Below are 24482 nucleotides of genomic sequence, written 5' to 3'. Positions count from 1 at the left end.
GTATGTCAAAGGGCCTGGCTGGGTAAGGTTCACCATAGGATTTATGGTAAAAACGTGCTTTACAATGTTTTGCGCCCCATTCTCGATAGCTTCGAGATAAAAAGTTGAAAAAAAAATACTAAAAGCGCGTCTTACTCTAAGATAAGATCAGACAATAGGGGGTCTTTTACGGACCAAATTTCTGTCAGTCGTTCTGATTTCTGATTGGCTGATTTCGATAAATTTTGTAAATAAAGCCGATTTTTTCAGTGTTGCCAATAAAAATAAATAGCGTTGGATTTGTATCGAATTTAGAAATGGTGAGTTCAATGAATATTATGATATTTAGTTTAAAGGAAATATGAAGGAATTATATGTAAGTTTATGTATGTGTTTTTTTCACAATGGAGTAAAGTGAACGGCGAAACACTCATTTGTCAATTTAGCTTCGTTAGGTCCCTAATGCGATTTCATATTTCAGAATATATTTTCCATTGCTAAGAAGAAATGGAAAGTATCATCATTCACTATGCAGATGGCAGAGTTGTTAACTCTAGCTCGTAAATATGAAAAAAAGGGATGGTTGATACCATCCAGGTTGTGTTTTGCTGACTACCAATTGTTACACTGCTGACATGTTCTTTCCCGCTGACTTATTTTGATGATGTAAAGAGCTACGAATTTTGTTCTGTTCTGTCGAGGAAAGTTTTCGCTTCATCGACGGTATACTCACTAAAATTAGATGAAGCTGAGATTCGATTTGATGTCGATGCTGCTTCACTGTCCATCAATTTCTGGGCTGAACATTCTTCTCGCCGCTTTGATAGCAAGTCCAAGATCAATCCAACAAGATGTTCTTGTGTATCGGCTGTATACGGTGCCTTCGGTACTACGGTCACGTATTGCGAAAGAGTCACGATTTTCAAGTTGTTTCTGAATTACAATGGAGTTGAGCGCCGTTGTTTTGCACGAATCAACGAGAAAAGATTCTCCAGACAATCTAGTACGAGTTGTTATGGATATCATTATTAATTGTAGATATGTGTATTTAAAAGACTTATTTTTTCCTTTATCTTTTTTGAGATTGCCTTACTGAAAATATGCAAAATCATTAAATTAGCATCAACCAAATGTTACGATTAACAATAACAGAAATTTAAAAAATCCGGAATTTTATAATATTTGGCAACTCTGGAATCTTTATGTCATGGCTTCGTTTTTATACGACGAAGAAGAGTAAGAAGCCAGTTGTCTCATCTTGTGTTAGGTCTTACTATGGTGTGTCGAAAAAAAATTTTAAAAAAAATCAAATCGAAAATTTTGAAAAAAAAAATATTTAGAGACTCAGTACTACTCTAATTCGCATTTAAATATATTTGTACGTCTATTTCAGATATGTGCGATTTTTTTCAGAATTTTTAGAGTGTTGCGCGGTACAAAAAAATACATTTCTCAATTTCGTTTTTTTTTAGAACTTTTGAGACCCATTACAGGTTAAATTTATTATGTATGTTTGTTTGTTTGTGTATATGTTTTAGATATTGGTGACGGATGGTAGTTCATAACTTTTCAACCTACATTTGACAACACTTTTCAGTGAAAATCACCGCGTAGCTGGTATTTTTTAGGATTCAAACTCTAAAAGTGTTCAAATTTCAGCAAGAAAATTATCTTACACAGCTGCACGGCTTACACATTTTGTTTATGTACAAAAAAATTACCTGGGCAAAGTTTCAGCTCGATCGGATATGATTTAGGGGTGCTTCAAAGTTTTGATTTTTTAATCCTCGAAAATCTTCCAATAATTTAACTGGCAATATCCAGGAAAAACTGGAAGGTTGGCAACTCTGCTGCATACTGAGAGTCCGACAGTTTACTAAAAAAAATTCATCATAAGAAATTAGTTATATCTCGAGAACGATTAGTCCTAGGATAATACGTTACATATTGTTTTTCATGTTGAATCGCATGTAGATTCTATTTTTCATATTACTTACCTTAAATGGTTACGATTTTACAAAGTATTGAAATTTCATAAATTTTCAAAAACTCATATCTTCAGTTTGGTGAGTCCGACACGGCACCACTACACGTCAAATTTTATTATTTCGGTAGAGTTTTCCAATAAAAATATTTAAAAAAAATATGGAAGGAAAGTGGAGGTGTTGTTTGTTTTGAGACATAAATTTTTTGAGTAAGATGTTTCAACAGTGTGAATGTGGTTTTTCCTAAAAAGTTCATTAATTTTCCAACAACTTTCTCAAACATCATATTTTTATCAGACATACTGGATATTGAGCTACGATTTTTTGATGAATGATTTTGAATACGCCCTTTTCAAAAATCAGCCGTAATTTAAATTGATCATTTTATAATGAAAATTGTGGTTTTAGGTAGTTTCCATCATAAATACCAAGTTACAAAAAAAACGTGGAGGGGTGGGTCAGCGTCCGGACGATTTGGCGTGAAATTGCTTGATGATCAAAAAAATAATTTTTTTGGAACCGCCCATTTTCTCGTAAAAAAAACAATTTTTTGCTATTTTCCAGCTTCATGTCTCGATATCTCAGTTATAGTACCCGCTACAGTCCTTGAATTTTGAACTTGGATTAGATAAAGTGTCTACTTTCTATAGGAAATATAAAAAAAAAACTGATTGGTGGCAGTCACTGGCCCACAACATTTCTTGCATTTCTTGTTTATCTCGAACGTGGTCCTTGTGCTTCGCACATTCCAGTACCGATGAACTGATAATGTATTGCTCTCGTTTCTCCCTTCCCCCGCCTATATAAGCGTCATGTCGACACTATTAACATTTTCCATTTGTGTCAATTTCATGTTTCTTTTTTTCACTCCTCTATACGTCCACGTCACCACCGCGCAGAAAACTTTGCCTAGATCTGGTGCCCAGATTGGGAACGTTGGCGGTTGATCCGCACAAGATCGGGATCGTGTCGCTGCACCAAGTACACGTCAACAGTGCCGAAAATGCCAAAGCCGCCTCGGTAAGTACACTTATGAAAGTCCAACGCAGAGACCCCTCAATTAATGTGAACCTTCTCTCATCCCCAGAACCGTGGCACCCTGCGACGGAAGGCCGGCAAGAAGGTACTCACCCACCATCTGTACTTCTGCCTGCGCGACTTCGGCCACCGAATAGGGGATGACGCGGAGATATACTTCTACCTGTACGATGGAAACGCGAACCGAATGCGGGCGCTGTCGGAGCGGTTCCTGGTGCGAATCGCCAAAGATGGGTTCTCCACGTTCCTAGAATCGGCCCACAATTGCACCGTGTTCACCGACTTGGGGTCGTCCGATCTGAACCAGGATCTGTACCTGATCGCCAATGTGATGCGAATCGGGAAAATGCTGCACTCCGAGTCGGTTAAAAAGGGCGATAAGTTCATAAGCAATCATTCTTACCGTAGACCGTACGGGGTTGGGGTCCTGCCACTGAGCGAGATCGGCCAGTTCGATCAAACGGTCGAATCGGAGGAAAAGGAGTTCAGTTTCAAGATCTTCCAGTGTGAGGAGAAAGACTATCATCAGTTGCATGAGTTGATCATCAAAAAGGCTAGCGGCAAGTTCCAACCAATCAACGCTAGCACCCAGGGTCACTATGGGTTGGTTGTGTCCCTGAAGCTGATACACGGAGGACTCGGACAGGCTAAAATCGAACAGCCAGTTCTGTTTCAGGGTACGGCAATCACGAAGAAGATCGGGTTTCCCGATGTCATAATGCCTGGTGATGTGAGGAATGATCTCTTTCTAACACTCGAACGGGGTGAGTTTGAACGGGTTGGCATCAGTACCGCCAAAAACATCGAAATCACTACTCTGGTGTTGGATGAAAACGGTAGAATCGTTCAGGAGTGTATCGCCATAGCGGCTGGGAACCCCCTCCAAGCCTACCACAAATCTATGGTACTGTATCACAATAACTCCCCAGCATGGAACGAAACTATCCGCATGTTCGTCCCGATCGACAAGTTTAGTAAAGCACATGTGCGCTTTGAGTTTCGCAGCTGTTCTACCCGGGACAAATCCGATCCGAAGCTATTCGGGTTCAGTTTTGCACGACTAATGGAACCGGGAGGAGCTACAATCGCTGACGCCTCGCACGAACTGTACGTCTACAAGTGTGAAGACATCCTCAAAGTGCAACCAAATATATACCTACGACTCCCGTGTTCCACCAACGACAAACACGCTCAATCGCTCGAATCGAACTCACCCTACCATCGAAGCTCCAAAGAAGCATTCTTCGTGAAAACAATCCTCTGCTCGACGAAGCTAACCCAAAACAGTGATCTCCTGTCGCTGCTCCAGTGGCGCAACCATCCGAAACGCATCAAAGAATCGCTCCAGCGAGTGCTGAGATTGCACAACGAGGAGTTGATTAAATTCCTGCAGGATGTCCTGGATGCTCTGTTCGCCATGTTCTCCACCGACAACGGGAACAGCACCGAACACTCCGGTCTAGTGTTTCACGTGCTCGTGTCCATCTTCAGCCTGATGCAGAGCAGCAAGTTCCAGCACTTCAAACCCGTTATGGATGCCTACATCAAGGATCACTTCGCAGCGCCACTGGTCTACAATGGTTTGCTGTCCTCCGTCGAACACCTAGCGGAATGGATGATGACCGCCGAAAAGATCGAACCCATCATCCAGTATTTCAGCTCGTTGGAGTTCATCTTCAAGTTGGTCATCCAGAGTCGTAAGTTGTTCGCTCACGCCTCTGGTGGTCAGTACGAGGACAAATTCAAACGGGATGTGTTCCGGCTGTTCGGCTCACTGAACAATATCCTCGTGCCAAACAACTCTCATATGCTGCCCACCCAGGAAGCACTGCTCAACTCGATCGGAGTCGTGTTCGAGCAGTTGCAAACCATCATCACCAAGACCGAGCTCGAGACGCTCGTCAAGGGCATCCTGGATGCGGTCCCAACTGATGCCCAACCACCGCTCGTTCAGGCGAAGCTTAAATCCATTAAAGATATGGTATCGGGACAGCTCTTTCAGGACGACGAACTCCGCTCGATGATACTGAACATCGCCTGTAAACATATCCAAATTCATCTGGCCAGACGGGACGAATTGAGGCTGTGTTCGGAGATCTTAGCGGAAATCCTGATCAAACTGCATGAGGCTAAGGCGAAGATGGGCGAGAAACCATCGAATGCTGTCCACCATGATTTGGATACGTTGTTTCACAATATTTTCCCCGTCATGATGCAAACTCTCAATGTGTTGGGAAGTGGTGGTAATGAATCTCTGGTGTGTTCACTGTTCGCTGTTATGTTGGGGTTGCTGCAGCTGCTGGATGAATCACACTACCAGCGAATGTGGGACCGTCTCAGTAACTCCGGCAACAGCAAGGAACTGAAGGAGTTCATCCAGCAGTGTCTGAACATTTTCAAGGATATTTTGGAACAAGATTGGATGATTTTCTCCAAGGATTGGCTGGTGATGAAGATTTCGGCAAACGAGGTACTGCGCAAGACGTTGGAGGAATTGGCGAAACCGCTGGTCTACCGGTTCCTGGGACCACAGTCCTTTGATTCGCAACTGTGGTGGTCCTACTTCAGTGTGGCGGTGATTTTCCTTACCCAACCATCGCTCCAGATCGAACAGTATCACGAGACGAAGAGGCGAAAGATTTTAAGTACCCACGGGGACATGCGGGTAGCGATGGGCTTCCAGATTTTGAGCATGTGGGCCCAGCTGGGCGAGCACAAGTTGCACTTCATTCCGTCAATGGTTGGTCCGTTCCTGGAGGTCACGCTGGTGCCGGAGCCGGCGCTTCGCAAGGCCACGTTCACTGTGTTCTATGATATGATGCAGTGCGAGCAGGTGAGTTGGTTTTTTTTGGTTATACTCGTTGGTAAATGTTCATCGTCGCATTCATTCGATTTATGATTATCAAGGAACCAAATTTGGATGCTCACTGACTTGGAAAATAATGGTTGTTTGTTGGTTGAGCTTTTTCCACTGAGTGGGCACTTGCATCCTCTCCAAAATATGTATTTTTATTTGGGCTCATATGGTTTTAGCTTGACGGGCCGAGAGTTCAATATTTTAACAATCATACTTACAAACTGTGTTAAAGGTCGAACACGGAAGAATTCGAACACAATAGAATCGTTACCTTCGAGGCATTTTTCGATTATTTTTTTCAAATATTCTCTGAATCATGTAAGAGTGTACAGAATCACAGTAGGCATTGTTTGTCAGAATATGTTCATTTGTTTACATCATTGACGAATTTCATGCCAACTCGACTGGCCATTGGCAGCATCATCTCAGATAGCAGCGAAACGTTGTGGGTGTAAGAGCATGGGTCTTTTAAGCAATTTTGCATATACAAAAAAAATTAGACTACTTTTCAAAAAGGACCATTTTTTTTTCTTTATTTTTTTACAAAAATGATAACTCAAAAACTATAATACCTACAACATTCAAGTCAAAGGATGAAATGTAGAAAACTGTTCAAATTTTTATAAAAAAAACAAAAGCTTTTTGAAAAAAATGGCTTTAAAAAAATTATTTAAAAAATTAAAATTCATTTTAATTTTCAAAATTTGCTTGACATTTTTCAATGAAAATATAAATAATTCCCTACATTTCATTCTTTAATCAACATTTCGTAGATCTTATACTTGTTGAAGTAAGATTTTTCGAAAAAAAGTTGAAAAAAGCTCAAACTTTCAGGTAATTTCTCTCACAAAATCTATCAGACCTACAAAATGTTAGTCAAAGAATGAATTGTAGAAATTTATTTATGTTTTCATTAAAAAATATCTAGTAGGGAAGGTGGGGGTAAAACGGACATGTTAAGAAGAACTTCAATTATATCTTTAAAAACTCATGTTTCCCAAAATTTTTATGCAGTTTCTTGCAATTCAATACTGTTTTTCCACCTAATTGGACAAATATTTTACAAAAAAGTGTTTTTCAATGTTTTTTACTGTTTAGTTTCAGACTGAAAGGTACAACATTATTTTCGATGCGGGTAATATGGACAGGTTTGTAATATATGAAGCGTAGAGGTTTATCGATCGCGAGAGCAATTATTTTATGCAACCAAGGTCTGAACTCATCACGAATGTCCGTTGACGAAAAATTCGAATTAATCCACCTAGAAGTGATATCATGCTTTTCAGCAGTATGAACGAACAGACCCTCAACTATTTTGCTTTTGGTTCCAGTCAGCTTCTAAACAGTCCACATTTGGCGATTTGATTTATAGACGCAGGGCATTCCTTAGAAATAGATTAAGCAGACTTTTCACAGTCCCAGACCCCACCAGTACAATCATTTCAATAATTAAAATTTTCCACTCAAAAATGAATTTACTTTTACGTACATACCTAATATTGCTTATCTGTTAACTCACAAACCGGAATATAACCATTAGCGAATTGAATTTTGATATTAAACCACTCAAAATGCTTAATATCGAAGCAGCTAAAATTACATTCACACGCGGAATCATGTATGATTTTCGGTTTTTGTTTCCCTTTTCCACTTTTGATCAGTATTCATTGCCATGGGATGGCTTGAATAACATGTAGAAGGTGTTCTAATTAACAGAAATCTGAAATTCAAAATGTAACTATACAAATCAACCACATGTCCATATTACCCTCACTGTCCGTATTACCCGCGGTTCCCCTAAATTGTTGAAAAAATCATTAAAAAAATATTTTGAAAATTAAAATTTATTTTTCCCGAAAATTAACATTTAATTTTCTAGAAAACTAGTTCTTTTTAAATTCTGAAAAAATTGATATGAATAGCCTTTACAATTTCCAACAAGTCACTCATACATCGGAAGATGGGCACCTTTACAGGGGAAAATTTTTTCGAACAATAACTTTTTAATGTTTTTCTTTAAAAAATTACTATTAATGTTGAATTCGTAACGTTTGTTTGTATAAATTATCGCGATTTACATGGTCTGCTAACTTTTTTCTATTCAGAAACATGTCAAGAAATTGTCAAACACGAGAATTTACACACAAAAATGTAACGAGTAAAACATTATTTTTTCTGTGGTCACCATACCATACCACCATACCATAGCCCTATATTTCCGAAAATATAAAGATAGAAAGTTGACATCTTCGACGAAAGTTCATATTTTAAAAAGATCTAAATCTTTGTCGAATACACTATATTACTATTTGTCGAATACACTATCAAAATTAAGATTAGTTGTAATTTTTTTCAAAGAAAACATGAAAAAGTAGTTGTTGGAAACACTTTTTCCCTGTTAAAGTGCCCATCTTCCAATGTATGGAAGATTTGTTAGAAATTGTAAAAGCTCATATAATTAATATTAATATAATTTTTTTGAGAATTTAAAAAAAATACGTTTTTGAGAAAAATGAATTTTAATTTTTTAAATATTTTTTTTAAAGCAAAGTTTTTTTTTTCAAAATATTTCAAGTATGCAAAGTTGCTTAAAAGACCGATGCACTTACACCCACAACGTTTCGCTGCTATCTGAGATGGTGCTGCCAACTCCTAAAACAAGAAATTCGTCCATCTTATCACCATTGCTGCACGCATTGAACGGTTGTCGAAGCTCGCGGTGAACATGCTCTTGAAAAATCGCAGTGCTTCGAGTGTTTCAAAAATGTTAAAGTGGTGATTTTGACACGAGACACAAATAACATGGAGAAACCTCCGAAAAAGTTCGAGGACTGCGTGATCTTCACGCACGGATCAATTGTATGTTACTCAAGAAGCCCATAGAATGTCCATGGGAAAGATCCAGAAGATCGGAAATGGGTTCCACCCGGGACGGGTATCTTGGGTGTCACCCTTCCACTCAAATCTTTGTTATCAAGTCTTTGTTTTTCGTTCTCTAATCAAAGTTACCGATCCAAGAAATCTAAATCTATACAAATAAAAATGAGTTGGTGTCCGTTCTTCACGATTTAACTGGAGAACGGAACAAGGGATTTGAACAGTATCTGGTTTGATGTGTCTTAGTCTGCATCAGGTTTATATGCCAAAAAAGAAATTATATACCACGAATATAGATCACGTACAGAAAAATTATTTCTGTGAGAATTTACGAGTTCGAAATTATTTAAATGAAAATATCAATTGTGCATGGGACGACGTCCGCCGGTTCGGCTTATTTAAGAATATAATAATGAAGGGTTTTTATTTACAGAAAAACGCAATAAATTCTAAAAGAAGGGAAACTTATTATTCGGGGTTCAAAATCGATCCTTGTTCTCATTTTTAAATATTATTTCATGTTAATGCTACCCATGACATCGTTTTCTGTGATTCATACGTGAAGTTTAATTTTGAGTTACTTTTTGAGCATATTGGCTGCTATCCGTCGATATCGCGCTGTTTTCTAGTGCCTCAATTTATGCTGGTTTATCGTCATAAAAAGAAACTCAAAAATAGTTCAACGGCGTAAAATCGCACTATCTAGTCGGCATATTAACTGGTCCAAAACGAGAGATGAATTACTTTCAGCAACAATAACATCTTTCCGGATTCTCCTCTATGCTCGATGCCCGTCAGTGGTTAATGCCAATTCGATAAGCACCAAACGAAAAGAGTTGTGAGGTATATGTGTGTCTGGCGGCTGCTCCGATGCCTCAAGCGGGACCAATTTTCGATGCTAGTACTTTCTTGGTCGCCTTTTGAGTGGCATCACTCTCCTCCTGATGGACACTTCTCTGGCCTAAGGTGCACAAACAGGCTCTTGGTGACACCGTTCATCAGCGGTTTCATGATGAACGAAGTTAGCTTCACCACAACAGCGACAACATGCTCCAATCGCTATTCAATTATAGCTGAGTGGGTTTCCAAGCGGCGCTCGCTTACATACCGATTGGTGATTTCAATAGCCTGTTTTGAAAGCAATTTTAAGGCTACTGAAACAAGTTTTTGGATCAAAAAGTAACAAGTAACGCGTAGACATTTTATCTTTCGAATGAAGTGTTTATCATACCATTTCGTTCAGTTGTTTAGGAGCTATTAACGCTCAAAATCTCGATCTCCGGCGTAACGCTTTCGATTTCAAAACTTTGAATTTACACCCCGGTATAGAGATGAAAGGCGTAATCTTACGTCAATAATACCACCAATCACTGAATAGAAGAAAACGACTGACGATGAAACGTAGATTTATTTCGAGAATCCTAAGCGTCAAAGATCTTGGTCCATGGGAGCCAATACAGTAAGCATTCACTAACCGGGCGAAAAGGGAATACCAGTTATCGAAATTTGCGTTTTAACTGGTCCGGCATGTTAAACGTCAAATAAAATCGAGGGGAACTTCAATGAATTGTTTGATTCGCGTTGGTCATGAAATTGGATAAACAAAAGGATTCCAATGGAAGTTTCGCATTGAGTGTGACAACAGATATGAGATATAATTTGAGGAAATTATTTTTCTGTAATTTAATCAATGTTTTTGTCATGCGAAAATAATGTAAATTATCATTACATTTCAAATTACATTCGAATTCTCCTCACAGCGAATATTCCATTTGAAAATGGCGTCGATTGTTTACGAAGTTCTGCTTTTTAACTGGTCCAAGGACCAGTTAACGTTCGCCCAGTTGAAACGCATACCAGTTAAACCAGGAAACGATTACTGTAGTAGCAAGTAAAATGCGGGGCTCGCACTTTCTGTTGTCAACAAAAACATGTTACTTGAACGTGATTGAACGTGAAAATCTTGAACGAGAATTGTGTCTGAAAATGATTTGATATTATGATGTCGAGGATGTCGAGTTTTGGAAGACTAAGACTAAGTACTAATAAGTTTGACAATTTTTTCCCAGCCTTCACGGAGACTAGCTTATTCTTTACTGCTAACCGGATGAAATGAGGAAAACCAAAATCGTCAAAGCCCCTCTACTAAATGCGCAAAAATGTAAACCCAAAACAGTAATTGAATATGTACTACTTTATTCACGATCTTGACGAAGCAGCGACACACATACAAACATCCACAATTTACTATTTTTTCAGCGCCCCTAACCGGGCCGGATCCTGGCTGGGATAGTGCATCTGCTGCATTCCCGGATTAGGCAGTGTAGGCGGAATCATCATTCCTGCGGCTGCCCCCGAGCCCGACGCTTGGTACATTTGTGAATAACCAGCTCCCGTTGGAGCCCCGGGAATCAACCCTGGAGGTAGTTGGTGAATTTTCATGCCCGGTGGTAGGACAGCCATTTCCGAAGCTTGCAAGTTGAAGTAATCGTTCGGATTAGGTGGCATCGGCAGCTGACCGGGAAGCCCTGGAACGGGGTCGAAGATTCGATTGTTCCGCGGAACGGAACTTTGGGCGTAAGCGGTAGATTTGGCCTGCGAGTGGGCCCACTTGATGGTGAGCTTCTTGCCACCAAGGATGAGCTTGTTGAAGGTTTTTTCGGCAGCCAACTCGGCGGCTGCTCGTTTGGTATACTGTACGAAGGCACACTGTTGCCGTGGTACAAGTGAAACTGACCGTATTTCACCGTAATGGTAAAAGTTGTCGCGGATGTCCACTTCGGTGATGTGTTCTCCAAGATTACCCACATACAGGGTAGTGATTGTTTTGTCCTCTGGCGGTTCCAGCGTTGGAATGGATGCAGCTCGCTTCATTAGTTTATCCGCTACCGGGTCATTTCTTCCGTAGTAGCGATCTCGTATGTTCTGCTCCGACAACGGATCATCCGGTTCCACGGGTTTGTCATGCCGATACGGACATTCTTCTCCACGTTTACATTCTCCCTTCACCCAGAAGGAACATATATGAGGTAAATTTCGCTTGTAATATGGTGCTGTTCGTGCCAACTTAGCCAACATATCACTGGCAGCAAGTGATTTCCCGACCAAACCCGCCGCCACAGTGTTGTCACCACCGGCCTTTAGCTGGCCTTCAATCGTTTGAATGTAATACTCTTTGTTAACGTCACTCTCGGGAATTTTATCCTGAATCTTCAAGGCGGCATCGCGCACCTGAGTGGGCAGTCCGTACTCCAAATCGAGCAGACAGGTTTGGCAGACATTTTTCAGCTTGCTGCAGGTTTGACAGATTTCCGTCTTCTTAAAACGCATCCGTGCGCCGGGACACCAGCGGAAGATTGTGAATGGGCGGGTACAGATTTTACACTCCTTCCCGTAACGTTCCTTTATCTGGGATGGGTGAAAAAAAAACATTGTTGAAAACACACAGCTCAAGGGGTGGAAATCGATAGGAAATATTACCATTCTCACGTACGGGTTGTCTCCGAGACAGGTCTGGCAGAGGATGGGGAATTCCTAGAGGAAATTATTCTTAGAACAGCTTACCAACATAAAATCATAGTACCTTACGGAATCCTCCCAGTTTTGACGATTGTACGTGTTGGTCGTCTTTGACATCGCCATTTTGTACGATAGTTGTGATTATTTCGCGTTGTTATACCGAATTATATCACCACTATTGTTGCCCAGATCCTTTCACTTCGATCTGGCTACGAAATATACCCTCAGAAATAGTATTTTGAAGATGTGATGTGACGAAGCAACAATGTTCAGCGAGTTTTGCTTTCACAACGTTTTTCTGCTTTTGTCGATTATTCACTTCGCAGCAGAATTTTGACATCTCCTTGTTTTTTCTCCAGGGATGCCAGTTTTATGTGATTTGTACAGGTTTGATGTGTGCTAAATAGGGTAAAGGTCTGAATGCTTTCTAAAACTTTTATGGAAATCTATTTATTTAATTTTTTTCATTGTTCGTATTCTTAGTAATTTCGTAACAGCAGAATCGTCACTTTATAGTTGCACTCAATATCTATGTTCTGTTCAGCGTTCAGTGTATACTTGAGAGCGGATCGAGTTCTGTGAACGCGCACTGTTGCTGACGGAGATGATTTGGTACGGGCCGGAGGCCGTCATATTTGTTTACAATCAATGGAAAGATGGTATTATGCGAAATTGAATTGTTACGATAAGTTGAATTAAATAAAAGGAAATATAGATAAATAGATAGTTGGATAGAATCTAGAACCGAATTGAAGTAGTTGTTGCTGAAGAATTTAAATAGAAAACTAAAATGTAAGGAAAATAATTATTTGTACCTATGTAATTTAAACATGAAAATAATTACAGCTTTGAGTGCTTCAAAGTAACAGTACTCCAAGGATTGTTTTTTTACGAACGAAACACTACTCAAAAATTTTATATTCTTTCTGATGGAGAGATACAACTATCCTTGCTGTGACCAGGACGACAGCTTCGATGCTAGTGTTCGCTGCGATCGTTGCCGGAAGTGGTTCCATTTCTCGTGCGTTGAAGTCGACGATAGTATTGGGGAGGTGGTATGGTTTTGCCTGCCGTGCATTGGAGCAGACGAATCCATTCGACAATCTGTTGGAACGACAGGGAAGTCAAGATCCACAAAAAAAATCCACAGATTTACAAATGCTGAAAATTTAGTTCGGCTTCAGGAAGCCCTTAAAGGAAAGGCACTAGAAGCTGTCAGACATCGTATGCTGTTGCCTGAAAACGTACCAGCAGTCATCGAGAAGTTGAGAAAGCGCTTCGGTAATCCAGCAATTTTATCGACTATGTTAGCTAACCGTATACGACAACTCCCAGGTCCAAATTCGGAGAATTTGGAAACTATAATAGAATTCGGGAGTGCTGTTGAGGAGTTCACTGAGCACTTGAAGGCAGCGAAACTTGTGGATCATCTAAAGAATCCCATTCTTATGCAGAGCCTAGTGCAGAAATTGCCGACAAGCTACGCGGTGGAGTGGGTAACATTTAAACGTCAAGCTAGAGTGGTGGACCTACAAACATTTGGTGCTTTCATGGAGGAATTGGTTGAGAAGGCTCTAGAGGTGCACTTTGAGCGAATCGAACTGGAAGATTCAATAGTCTCAAAAAGGCGAGAAAAGTCGAATGTCAAGGGTTTCATTCACACGACTGACGGGGATTGTCAAAATTATAGTTGCCAATTTCAATCCAGAGAATCATCGCCATGCAAATTATATGATACACCCAGAAAAACTCACGAAACTAATACGATAAAACATGATAGAAAAATTGATTTGAAGTGTTCCATTTGTTTGATGTCTAGACATTATGGAAGAAATTGTATACAATTTCGATTATTGAGCCTCGAAGAGCGGTGGAAAACTGTATATCGACTAGATTTATGTGCACTGTGTCCCTACAATCACGGAGAAAAACCATGCAGATCAAGATTAGTCTGTGGTATTAATGGATGTAATGATCATCATAATTCTGTATTGCATGGAATGCCTGTTGTCCGTCGAGAGTTGAAGGTAGATGTAACAGCCATCGACAGTCCGGAAAGACTATTCTGTTCAGAATGGGACATGTGACACTGTACAATAAATCCAAAAATGTAGATACATTGGCACTCATCGATGAAGGGTCGTCAGTCACATTGATTGAAGCAGAGACAGCGAAGCTACTCGATGCCGACGGAGAGTTGGAACCGTTAAAAATGTGCTGGACGAACGGAGTTAGTCGCACGGAGGATAGATCAAAAAAATTATGTTTGGATATTTCCGGAGAAAATATGCTCAGGCGTTTCAAATTTAATGCTCGAACTGTAACCAAGTTGGATCTTCCTCTCCAAGGTTTTGACTCCCGGAAGCTTACTGAATATTTAGATTATTTGGATGACATCAAAATACCGAGCTACGAAGAAGCTACACCAAAAGTGCTGATAGGTCTAGATAACATTCACCTTATCTCACCTTTAGATTCCCGGATCGGAGATTCGGGGTATCCAATTGCTGTTCAGTGCCGATTGGGGTGGACAGTGTATGGGCCATGTCCAGGACTGGTCACAAGTGTTCCATTTATTGGACACCATCGTTGTATGTGTGAAGAATGTAGCGCGTCTGATCGACAATTAGATGCTTTACTGAAAGATCATTTTCAACTGGAATCGGTAGAGGTCCCATCAATTCGTCTGGAATAGAAAGAAAACCGTCGAGCACGTGAAATATTGGGAAGAACTACCAGACGCATCGGCGAAAGATTTGAGACCGGATTATTATGGAGGGAGGACCGCATATTTTTCCCAGAAAGCTACTCAATGGCTGTTAAGCGACTCAGGAGTTTGGAGTTACGAATGGAGAGATATCCGGGAGTACGTGATAAACTGCAATGTCAGCTAAAAGAGTACATAAAAAAGGGCTACGCCCATCATATAACGGAACGGGAACTTCGTGAAACACCAACAGGAAAAGCTTGGTATTTACCACTGAATTTCGTAATAAATCCGAAGAAACCTGATAAGGTTCGATTCGTGTGGGATGCCGCAGCGAAGGTCAACGGTGTTTCACTGAACGATAAACTTCTAAAAGGTCCAGATATGTTGACATCATTATCCGGGGTTATTAGCAGCTTCCGTGAGAGAAAGATTGCATTTGGGGGTGACATTCGTGAAATGTTTCACCAAATAAGGGTTCGCGCAGAAGATCGACAAGCTCAACGTTTTCTTTTCCGCACGAACCCAGGCGATGAGCCACAGATTTATGTGATGGACGTGGTTATCTTCGGAGCTAGTTGTTCTCCTTTCTCATCTCAGTTCATTAAGAATTTGAATGCACAAGAGTATTCTGCAGAATATCCAGAAGCAGCCGAAGCGATTATGAGTAAGCATTATGTTGACTACTATGACAGCGTTGATACCGTGGAAGAGGCAGTTCGACGAGCCAATGAAGTGAAGCAATTACATGCGAAAGGAGGCTTCGAGATTCGGAATTGGGTCAGTAATTCCTTAGATGTCATGCACCGCCTAGGTACAAACCAATCGGAAGAATCCAAGGTTCTGGATGTTGATAAGAATGAAGAAGCGGCTAGAGTGTTGGGAGTAAAGTGGAATGCGGTAGATGATGTATTTATTTTTACGCTAGACATGCGGAAAGACCTTCAGCCGTTCATTCAGGATAGTGCATGGCCTACTAAACGGATTGCATTGAGGTGCATCATGAGTATGTTCGACCCTAAACAATTTCTTGCTCCACTGCTAATTCACGGACGTATTCTGATGCAAGATCTTTGGCGAAGTGGTATCGGCTGGGACGATAAAGTAAGAGAGGAGCATTATGAAAGATGGTTAAAATGGACACGCTTACTTACGTTGATTGACACCATCGAAGTACCACGATGTTACTTGGGAGAAGCGAATTCAAAAGTATACAAGTCGATACAGCTGCATGTATTCGTCGACGCTGGTGAAGAAGCCTATGGAAGAATTGGAGGCTGCTGTATTGGGGGCACGTTTATCAAAAATAATTAGAGATAATCACTCATTTTTAATCCCAAAAGTATTCTTTTGGACTGATTCGAATGCTGTTTTTTCCTGGGTGAGGTCAGAGCAAAGGAAGTATAAGCCATTTGTGGCCCACCGTATTGTAGAGATTTTAAGCATCACAAATCCTGATGACTGGTATTGGGTTCCCACAAAGTTCAACGCAGCTGATGATCTTACAAAATGGGGAAAGACCACAGAGTTACGATCAGAAAGTCGATGGTTCCATGGACCGGAATTTTTGTATCTTTCGGAAAAAACACTGGCCAGAACAGAAACAAATCGCAGCAGACATAGTAGAAGAACTGAGGACAAGTGTACTGTTCCATGAAATTGAACTACCCGAAGGATTAGTTCAACGAGTACAACATATTTCTCGCTGGTACGTGTTGGTTCGAACAATTGCGACATCAATACGATTCGTTTCGAATTGTAAACGTCGAGTAAAAGGTATGGCTATTGAGGCATTGCCTTTTTCAAGGAGAATAAACAAGAAATCATTATTTCCATCCGTCGAAGTACCGTTACGACAGGAAGAATACCTGGCAGCCGAAAATTGTTTATGGCGGGTGGCACAGGGAGAAGAATTCGCAGACACGGTGAAGGTTCTAGTGAAAAATAAGGAGCTAGCGATTGGGGAAAAAATTCAGTTGGAGCGGTCGGATCCACTGTATCCATTATCACCGTTTCTAAATGAGTTTGGAGTCATCAGAATGGAAGGCAGGGCAGAGCGGGCTGTATATGCAGCATTTGATGCACGTTATCCCATTATTCTTCCGAAAAAACACATAGTAACATCCAAATTGGTTGAGTATTATCATATACAATGCGGCCATAGCAGCAGAGAAACAGTTGTCAACGAAATTCGTCAACGTTTTTACATTAGTTACCTTCGATCAATAGTTAAAAAAATAATGAAAAATTGTCAGTGGTGTAAGATAAGAAAAACGAAACCTATAGTGCCACGAATGGCACCCCTTCCAGCACAACGGTTGGCGGTTAGGATGGATCCATTTTCATACGTCGGAATTGACTATTTCGGTCCATTAGAAGTGTCTATCGGTCGACGGAAGGAAAAAAGATGGGTGGCATTATTCACGTGTATGACGGTACGTGCAATACATTTACAGCCTACGACAGCCTGACGACGGAGTCGTGCAAAATGGCGATCAGAAGGTTTGTTAAGCGTCGTGGTAGTCCCATCGAAATCTTCTCGGACAACGGAACAAATTTTGTAGGAGCGAGTAGAGAATTGGCATCGGAGATTCGCAGAATTAATGTAGATTGTGCCGACACATTCACTAGCGCTCGTACACGATGGAATTTTAACCCACCATCTGCACCGCATATGGGAGGAGTATGGGAGCGAATGGTTCGTTCGGTTAAGGAAGTTATGAAAGTGTTTGCTGATGGAGGAAAGTTGACTGACGAGATCCTGCAGACAGTACTGACTGAAGCTGAAGATCTCATCAATTCCCGACCCTTAACATACGCATCAACAAACTCAAAAGAGGATCCAGAAGCAATTACGCCGAATCATTTTCTTCGCGGGCGTTCCTCGAATCAATGTCCACCGTCGAGAATACCAGTCGATATTTAGCGATGAACTTTGGTATCGTTGGCAGCGAGAGTATCTTCCCGGTCTAAATAAAAGATCGAAGTGGTTTACAGATCAACGACAAATAGTGCCAGGAGATTTGGTGTTTGTCGTGAATGGGGATAAACGGAGCACTTGGGAGCGTGGACTAGTTACAAAAGTTTTCCCAGGAGCTGATGGCAGAATTCGTTCAGCTTCTGTGCGCACGAAAAGTGGTTCGAAGACGAGACCATTAACGAGTTTAGCAGTACTGGAAGTTTGAAATGGTAAACCCAGTTATGATCCTGATCAGGATCAGTACCAGGGCTTACGGCCGGGGGAGATGTTCTGTTCAGCGTTCAGTGTATACTTGAGAGCGGATCGAGTTCTGTGAACGCGCACTGTTGCTGACGGAGATGATTTGGTACGGGCCGGAGGCCGTCATATTTGTTTACAATCAATGGAAAGATGGTGTTATGCGAAATTGAATTGTTACGATAAGTTGAATTAAATAAAAGGAAATATAGATAAATAGATAGTTGGATATAATCTAGAACCGAATTGAAGTAGTTGTTGCTGAAGAATTTAAATAGAAAACTAAAATATAAGGAAAATAATTATTTGTACCTATGTAATTTAAACATGAAAATAATTACAGCTTTGAGTGCTTCAAAGTAACAGTACTCCAAGGATTGTTTTTTTACGAACGAAACAATCTACGAAATAGAAAATAAGACATTGAACGAAAATTTAAGAGATTCCGAACGTATATTGCACACAATCAATGACGTATCAATACCAATAGACGGGAACATTATGCAACAATATTTTTGCCTGAAATAATCAGTAAAAAATTGAATAATTTAACCCTTTGTAAGGTCGTCGCAATTATATTGTTATCCACGAAAACATGTTTTTTTTCGCTGTACTTGAAATATTATTTCAATATTTTACTTAACCAAAAACTGGAAGTATCTAGCAATACTCAAATTTTTTTGAGCTGCTAAAAATGTAAGATATTTATTTGGGAGTCAATTTTATGTAGCAAAATCACAATATTAAAGCGCCGGCAGAAAATTCTGTTTTTAATTTTGTTGAAAATGTAACAAGTAGATAAGTTTTTTACTGTAAACGTACTATTTATGATCTACTGTGTAAGATCATGCAGTTTTTTTTTCAAAAAAATAACTGTTGTATTTGATGAAAAATTCAAATTTATTTTTTTCCTTCGGTACTCTATATAAAAACAACAGTTTTTTCGCTTCACTAGAAATATTGTTTTTATTTTTGCATAACCAGTGAACAATAAAGTGAATTCTCTAGGCAGCGGCTAACAATGTTTTCGGAGTTAACGACTATAATGCCACCTATATTGCCACCAATTTTCAATTTTTTCAATAGTTAATTTAGTCTTCGTAGCCTAATTGGTTGCGTGTCCACTACTAATCGAACGATCATGAGCTCATAACTCAGGGCCCTCAATTGAACATATTTGTGTGTTATTCTAGTACGTCTACGCAGCAATCATCATGTGATGGTGATCCCAGTCTCTCACAAACATTCATACAATAGGAATATTCTTACGTCGAAAAAAGCGACATGTGTATATCGATTAGATAGCAGTATTCTTAGATTGAAATCGCTACTGCAACATACAACAAAATTATCGTGAGAAAAAATGCACACGAATAAATTTGGCTCTGTTACAGTTGAATTGCTAAATGAGCGTAATGAAATAATCAGATGGCATAAAAAACAGTTAATTTTTCGTGAATGATAAATATGTGTTGTTCGTCAAGTAGGAATTATGTCCTCTGAAGTAGGAGTCGATTCGTTGTCTAGAGTTTACGAATTAAAAATTGATATTTTTCGAACCATTTAGAGGAGCGAATGGTTGGGAAAATCTGTATTCTAAAGACTTTCATTTAAGATTTTCTAACTACGTGGGGCTGTCCAAATACCACGTGGACACAAAAAGCACGATTTTAGACTACCACTCTCCCTTCGTGGACAAGCGTGAAAATTAGCTATACCCCTTCCCGTGTTGTCCACATGGACATTCTTCAATATTTCTTTTGTTTGAAAAGATCAAGCATATAATTCGATTGCGCCCATACTCTATTTGAGGTTATGTTATATTTCATGTTATATTTCATGTTTCTTTACCATTAAAAAAACAAAAAAAAACTCAAAAAAATGAATGATTTGTTGAAAACAGTAATGATATCATTGATCTAGTTCGTCTGTCAATTGTAACCTTGCTTGCTGTAGAATATGATCGATCGCAGAAAAGGCCGGTTTATCTTAATCTTTTTTTATATTTATCTCCTTAACCTGCTTCCTTTGTCCTTCCCTGGTTACTTAAGAATTAAAGTGTTAAAGAATTCTAATAGAATCGTCAAAATTAACAGCAATTTTGGTTACATCTACAGCATATCTTTAAACAAGCACAATAAATGTTTGAAAGATCACTTATGGTTATAAACCAGGACAGCAGTACGAATTTGTGTTTCTCTATACTCAAAATACGGTACAAATTGATAAAAAGACGCGACAATCAAAAATGGTACTGTCCCGTTGAAAACGGTACGTTTGGTCAGCCTACAATGGTACCTTATCCGGTACATGATTTTATGAGTGCTCTAGCGCTTGAAAACCTAACGAGCAGTTGAATGAAAATTATGACTACGGAAACGATGCGAAGACTGGAACGCAACCACAAATGCCTCGTTCAAGGTGTATTATAGTGAGTATGAATGGGAGATAATGTGCATAGCAGAGTTGCAGCATGACAGTTCAAAGAGCAGTTAAATATTAATATTGATTTTTAGATAAATCTGCAAAGCAATATTAATATGCATGTCGTATAAAAAATGTACATGCGAATTTGTAAATATATCTGTGCAACTGGCATCCCTGATTTTCATCGATGAAAAATGATGTCATCGTTTGTGTTGTGTGCCCTAGAGGTGTTCCCATGTGGCTAATTTATATGACCTAGAGGTGTGCAATATTTTTCTTGATGATCATTTTCAAATGAGTGTTTTTGAAATGTGATGAATGAAAATTACAACCAAAATTAAAACTCATATTCTCATCCGCAGGTATCTCGTGGTTCTTTCCGGCTGGTGGAAAGCGAACTGATCGATAAACTGGATTTACTGATCAGCGAAAACAAAGGTGACGATGAATACCGTGAATTGTTCAGTACTATGTGAGTCTCTTTTACAATAATTAAATTTCTATATGTGTGACTAAATTCATATGCTGATTCTAATGACGATGTAATCGTATTAACCAATGTCTTCATGTCATCGTTTCATGCCTTCTCATACGCCAAAAACGAATCATCTACATTTCTATTATTCTAACAAATAACTATACACATGGTTATCTGCTTACCCATTACCACCAACACACAAAATACAAATCCTACAGGGAACAGTTGTGTTTAGCGTAAGTGTGATCAATGATAACCCTCTTTTTCACTGTTCATTTGATTCAATAATTCATTTCGATTCACACAATCAATTAATCGCTTTCTCCTGATTACGCCACAGTCTGTTGGAGCGCGTCCAGGCGGAGAATCCTTCATGGCGGGAATTTGGCACTGCGTTCATTTCATCCGTCACGAGACTGCTGGAACGCCTGCTGGACTATCGTAGCGTGATGCAGGGCGATGAGAACCGGGACAAGCGAATGACCTGCACAGTTAATCTGCTGAACTTCTACAACGATGAAATCAACCGAAAGGAGATGTATGTCAGGTGGGTGTTTCCAAACTGAGGTCGAATGAATACCTTAGGTTTTGAAGGACTGGGGTGTTTTCATTTTAGATATATCTATAAATTGTTGGACCTTCATTTGGGTGCGGAAAACTACATCGAGGCGGGATTGACGCTGAAACTGTTCGCAGACATGCTCTCCTGGGACAGCGAGAACGTTTCGGACGAATCCAACGGGCCACGGGAGTGGGAACAAAAGGAGAAGATATACAAGAATGTGGGTATAATTTAGAAGCCTGGGGTGTATTATGTTAAAACAGATTTTTTTTCGTTTCTACAGATAATCAATTATTTCGACAAGGGCAAATGCTGGGAGAAGGGGATACCGCTGTGCAAAGAGCTGGCCATGTTTTACGAGAGGAAGCGCTTCGACTACAACCGGCTTAGTGATGTACTGATTCAGGAGGCTAAGTTTTTCCAGAATATCTTGACGCAGCTTCGGCCAGAACCGGAGTATTTCCGCGTTGGTTATTACGGTACTGGGTTTCCCTCCTTCGTTAGGGTAAATATTTGTATGAGGTTCGTTTACAGTCAGAATGATCAACGGATTTTATATTCCCTCCAGAACAAACAATTCATCTACCGTGGCCTAGAGTATGAACGCATTGGCGCCTTCATCCAGCGGCTACAGATTGAGTTTCCTGTGGCCCAAATACTGGACAAGAAACACTACCCGCCGGACAGTTCGATCCTCAACTCACCGGAGCAACGCTTCCACGTGGTCAACGTGCGGCCCATCTCCGACCCGAGCCATCTCAAAAGTGCCAAAGTTACCGTTCCGGAGAAGATCTCCAAATATTACGAGGTATGTTTGGCACTTAAATCACTTTTCAAGAGTGGTTGCTCTCTAATGGGGGTGGGGTTGTTTCCGCAGGTTAATGATGTTACCAAATTCCAATACGATCGGCCCATCCACAAGGGAGTTGTCGACAAGGAGAACGAGTTCAAATCGCTCTGGATCGAGAGGACCATTTATGATATAGCGCAACCGTTGCCAGGTATCCTGCGGTGGTTCGAAGTCACGAATGCGTAAGTTTTTGATCTTGCAATTTGTTTTTATGTACACTCGCCCAAAAATTTAAGGAACAAAGTGCGAAGTCGAAAATTTTGATTGATTTTTGATATGCTGTGAAAAATCAACGCATACAGATGAGATATACCGTTCTGAATTATATTTCGGACACTTTGCTCTAATATCTTGAAATGCTTAATGCACTGATGATGTAACTATAAAATTAATAGCTCAATTGCTTCTTTAGACTAATTCCTTGGTTTCACTATCATTTCATATGAGAACTACATTTGACTTATAACGTAATCGTTAAAAATCTGACAACACTACTCATTATCGTTTGTGTTTGACGTTTGCTTAGCGTGAGCACGTAGGATTAACCCGTTCATAAATATTTAAATTCCTCCCGTGTTTCATCAGTTTTCATCATCGTTAACAGTTTACTGTGATTGTTTGGTAAGTGTTTCGCAGTTGACTATAAAATATAATCAAGTGTAATCTAATCTTCGACCAAAAAATTACAAAATAAAGTGTCCGAAATTTGAATTCAATCTGTCCAAAATTTGATTTAGTGTCCGAAGTTTGATTCTTATTCGCTTCATTTGAAAAGCATTTTATTCGATGATTTTTTTATGTTTTCAATCAAATAGGTACCAAAGTAGAAAGCTTATAAGCATATTGAACTAATTTATTAAAAATATCAACCAAATAATACCTGTGCATAAAGTTTAGATCTGTTTTCTGCATCATATGCCTTAAGCGTCCGAAATATGATTCAGAACGTACATCATTTTTTTTAATCAGGAAAAAAAATCAGGATAAATCAGGATAGCTCAAAATGGATTGTCCGAAAGGTTAATGTCGATTTTTGGGAAAACAAAAACATTCTTTTCAATCAAAGCATTATAATTTAATTTTATATCCATGGTTCTGTTCCACAATCTTTCGCCATCTTTCACACAACTTAAATATTCTATCCTTCCAGAACATGTTTGCTTCCTCGTCGAAAACTGTTGCGAGCCATACATGTGAGAAAGAGGTTACTTGATTGTAGTTCATAATACAGAATCCATTCCAAATCCCACCAGAAACAGAGTATATCTTCCTTCGGACGAAGACCGGATATGTAAAAGAATTAATACGCATGGTATAAATCCTCGCATAAGCGGAAATGCTAGTGTTTCGCCTGATCTTTTGATCGTTTAAATTTTTTCCGAAACACCTACAGCATCACTACAGTCAATTGCAGAGAAATCCAATTTGAAATTTTCACTAAATTCATCATCCATGCTTTGGAATGAATGAGAAAAGCATATCAGCAGTGGAAGACTTGTTGCATTTTTCCTAATTTCCTAATAGTTCCATCATTAAAGTTAATTCTACTTTGAATCAGACGAACAAATAACATAAAAAAAAATCTTTTTACGTTGACAGTGGATTTAAAATTTTTCTCTTGAGTAATGTTACACTCGGAAACGTATTCCTACACTAATAACTCTGGGGATACATCTACATACACATTATCCTCAATAAAGCAATGTTGTTCCTCAAACTTAATCTCGTTGTAATTTCATAAATTCATCAGACAATCTGGTTTCATGAAATTTTTTAGCACTGTTTTAGAAAGCCACGAAACAATTGAGGGTAGAGATAAAAAAAGTTAAGTACAGCTTTGCGTCAAGAGAATTTCACTTAACCTATTAACGGGTACCGGCATCTATATTGCCACCATCGATTTTATTTTTCTCTCTTCTTTAACAATAAATTATCACTTCTAACTTTATGTGTGAACTTGTTCTGATGTCTAGAAACATGCCTGAT

General features: G+C 39.5%; 2 protein-coding genes across 5 annotated transcripts in view; one reads left to right on the top strand and one right to left on the bottom strand.

The window, feature by feature from the left end:
* Window positions 1-24482, top strand: part of LOC129762241 (dedicator of cytokinesis protein 3) — a 148584-nt gene that overhangs the window by 115849 nt on the left and 8253 nt on the right. For 3 of the 4 annotated variants that reach the window (XR_008740588.1, XM_055760312.1, XM_055760313.1), the window contains 9 exons: window positions 2864-2984; window positions 3052-5835; window positions 20969-21078; window positions 21303-21320; window positions 21425-21631; window positions 21701-21866; window positions 21930-22151; window positions 22215-22454; window positions 22524-22678. Coding sequence is in view for 3 of the 4 variants with exons in the window: in XM_055760312.1 (XP_055616287.1) it covers window positions 2864-2984; window positions 3052-5835; window positions 20969-21078; window positions 21303-21320; window positions 21425-21631; window positions 21701-21866; window positions 21930-22151; window positions 22215-22454; window positions 22524-22678 (4023 nt within the window). In the remaining variant the exon portion in view is untranslated. The remainder of the gene's footprint in view (window positions 1-2863; window positions 2985-3051; window positions 5836-20968; window positions 21079-21302; window positions 21321-21424; window positions 21632-21700; window positions 21867-21929; window positions 22152-22214; window positions 22455-22523; window positions 22679-24482) is intronic. The other variant, XM_055760314.1, reaches the window with a different exon arrangement.
* On the bottom strand, window positions 10916-12613 carry LOC129762243 (pre-mRNA-splicing factor RBM22). Its single transcript, XM_055760316.1, has 3 exons — window positions 12325-12613; window positions 12217-12270; window positions 10916-12144 (listed from the first exon to the last, which is right to left on the bottom strand). The coding sequence occupies exons 1-3, from the start codon at window positions 12376-12378 to the stop codon at window positions 10984-10986; spliced, it is 1269 nt and encodes a 422-aa protein (XP_055616291.1). The 5' UTR covers window positions 12379-12613; the 3' UTR covers window positions 10916-10983.

The sequence above is a fragment of the Toxorhynchites rutilus genome, chromosome 1 (assembly GCF_029784135.1).
Source record: "Toxorhynchites rutilus septentrionalis strain SRP chromosome 1, ASM2978413v1, whole genome shotgun sequence".
NCBI lineage: Eukaryota > Metazoa > Arthropoda > Insecta > Diptera > Culicidae > Toxorhynchites > Toxorhynchites rutilus.
This window is presented reverse-complemented; position numbering and strand designations above follow the sequence as displayed.

Bases quoted from the DNA above. Each gene is read 5' to 3' on its own strand.
- LOC129762243 (XM_055760316.1), bottom strand. From the start codon at position 12,378: ATGGCGATGTCAAAGACGACCAACACGTACAATCGTCAAAACTGGGAG. The intron at 12,271-12,324 runs GTAAGGTACTAT...AATTTCCTCTAG, and splicing joins GTCAAAACTGGGAGGATTCC to GAATTCCCCATCCTCTGCCA. The intron at 12,145-12,216 runs GTAATATTTCCT...CACCCATCCCAG, and splicing joins ACAACCCGTACGTGAGAATG to ATAAAGGAACGTTACGGGAA.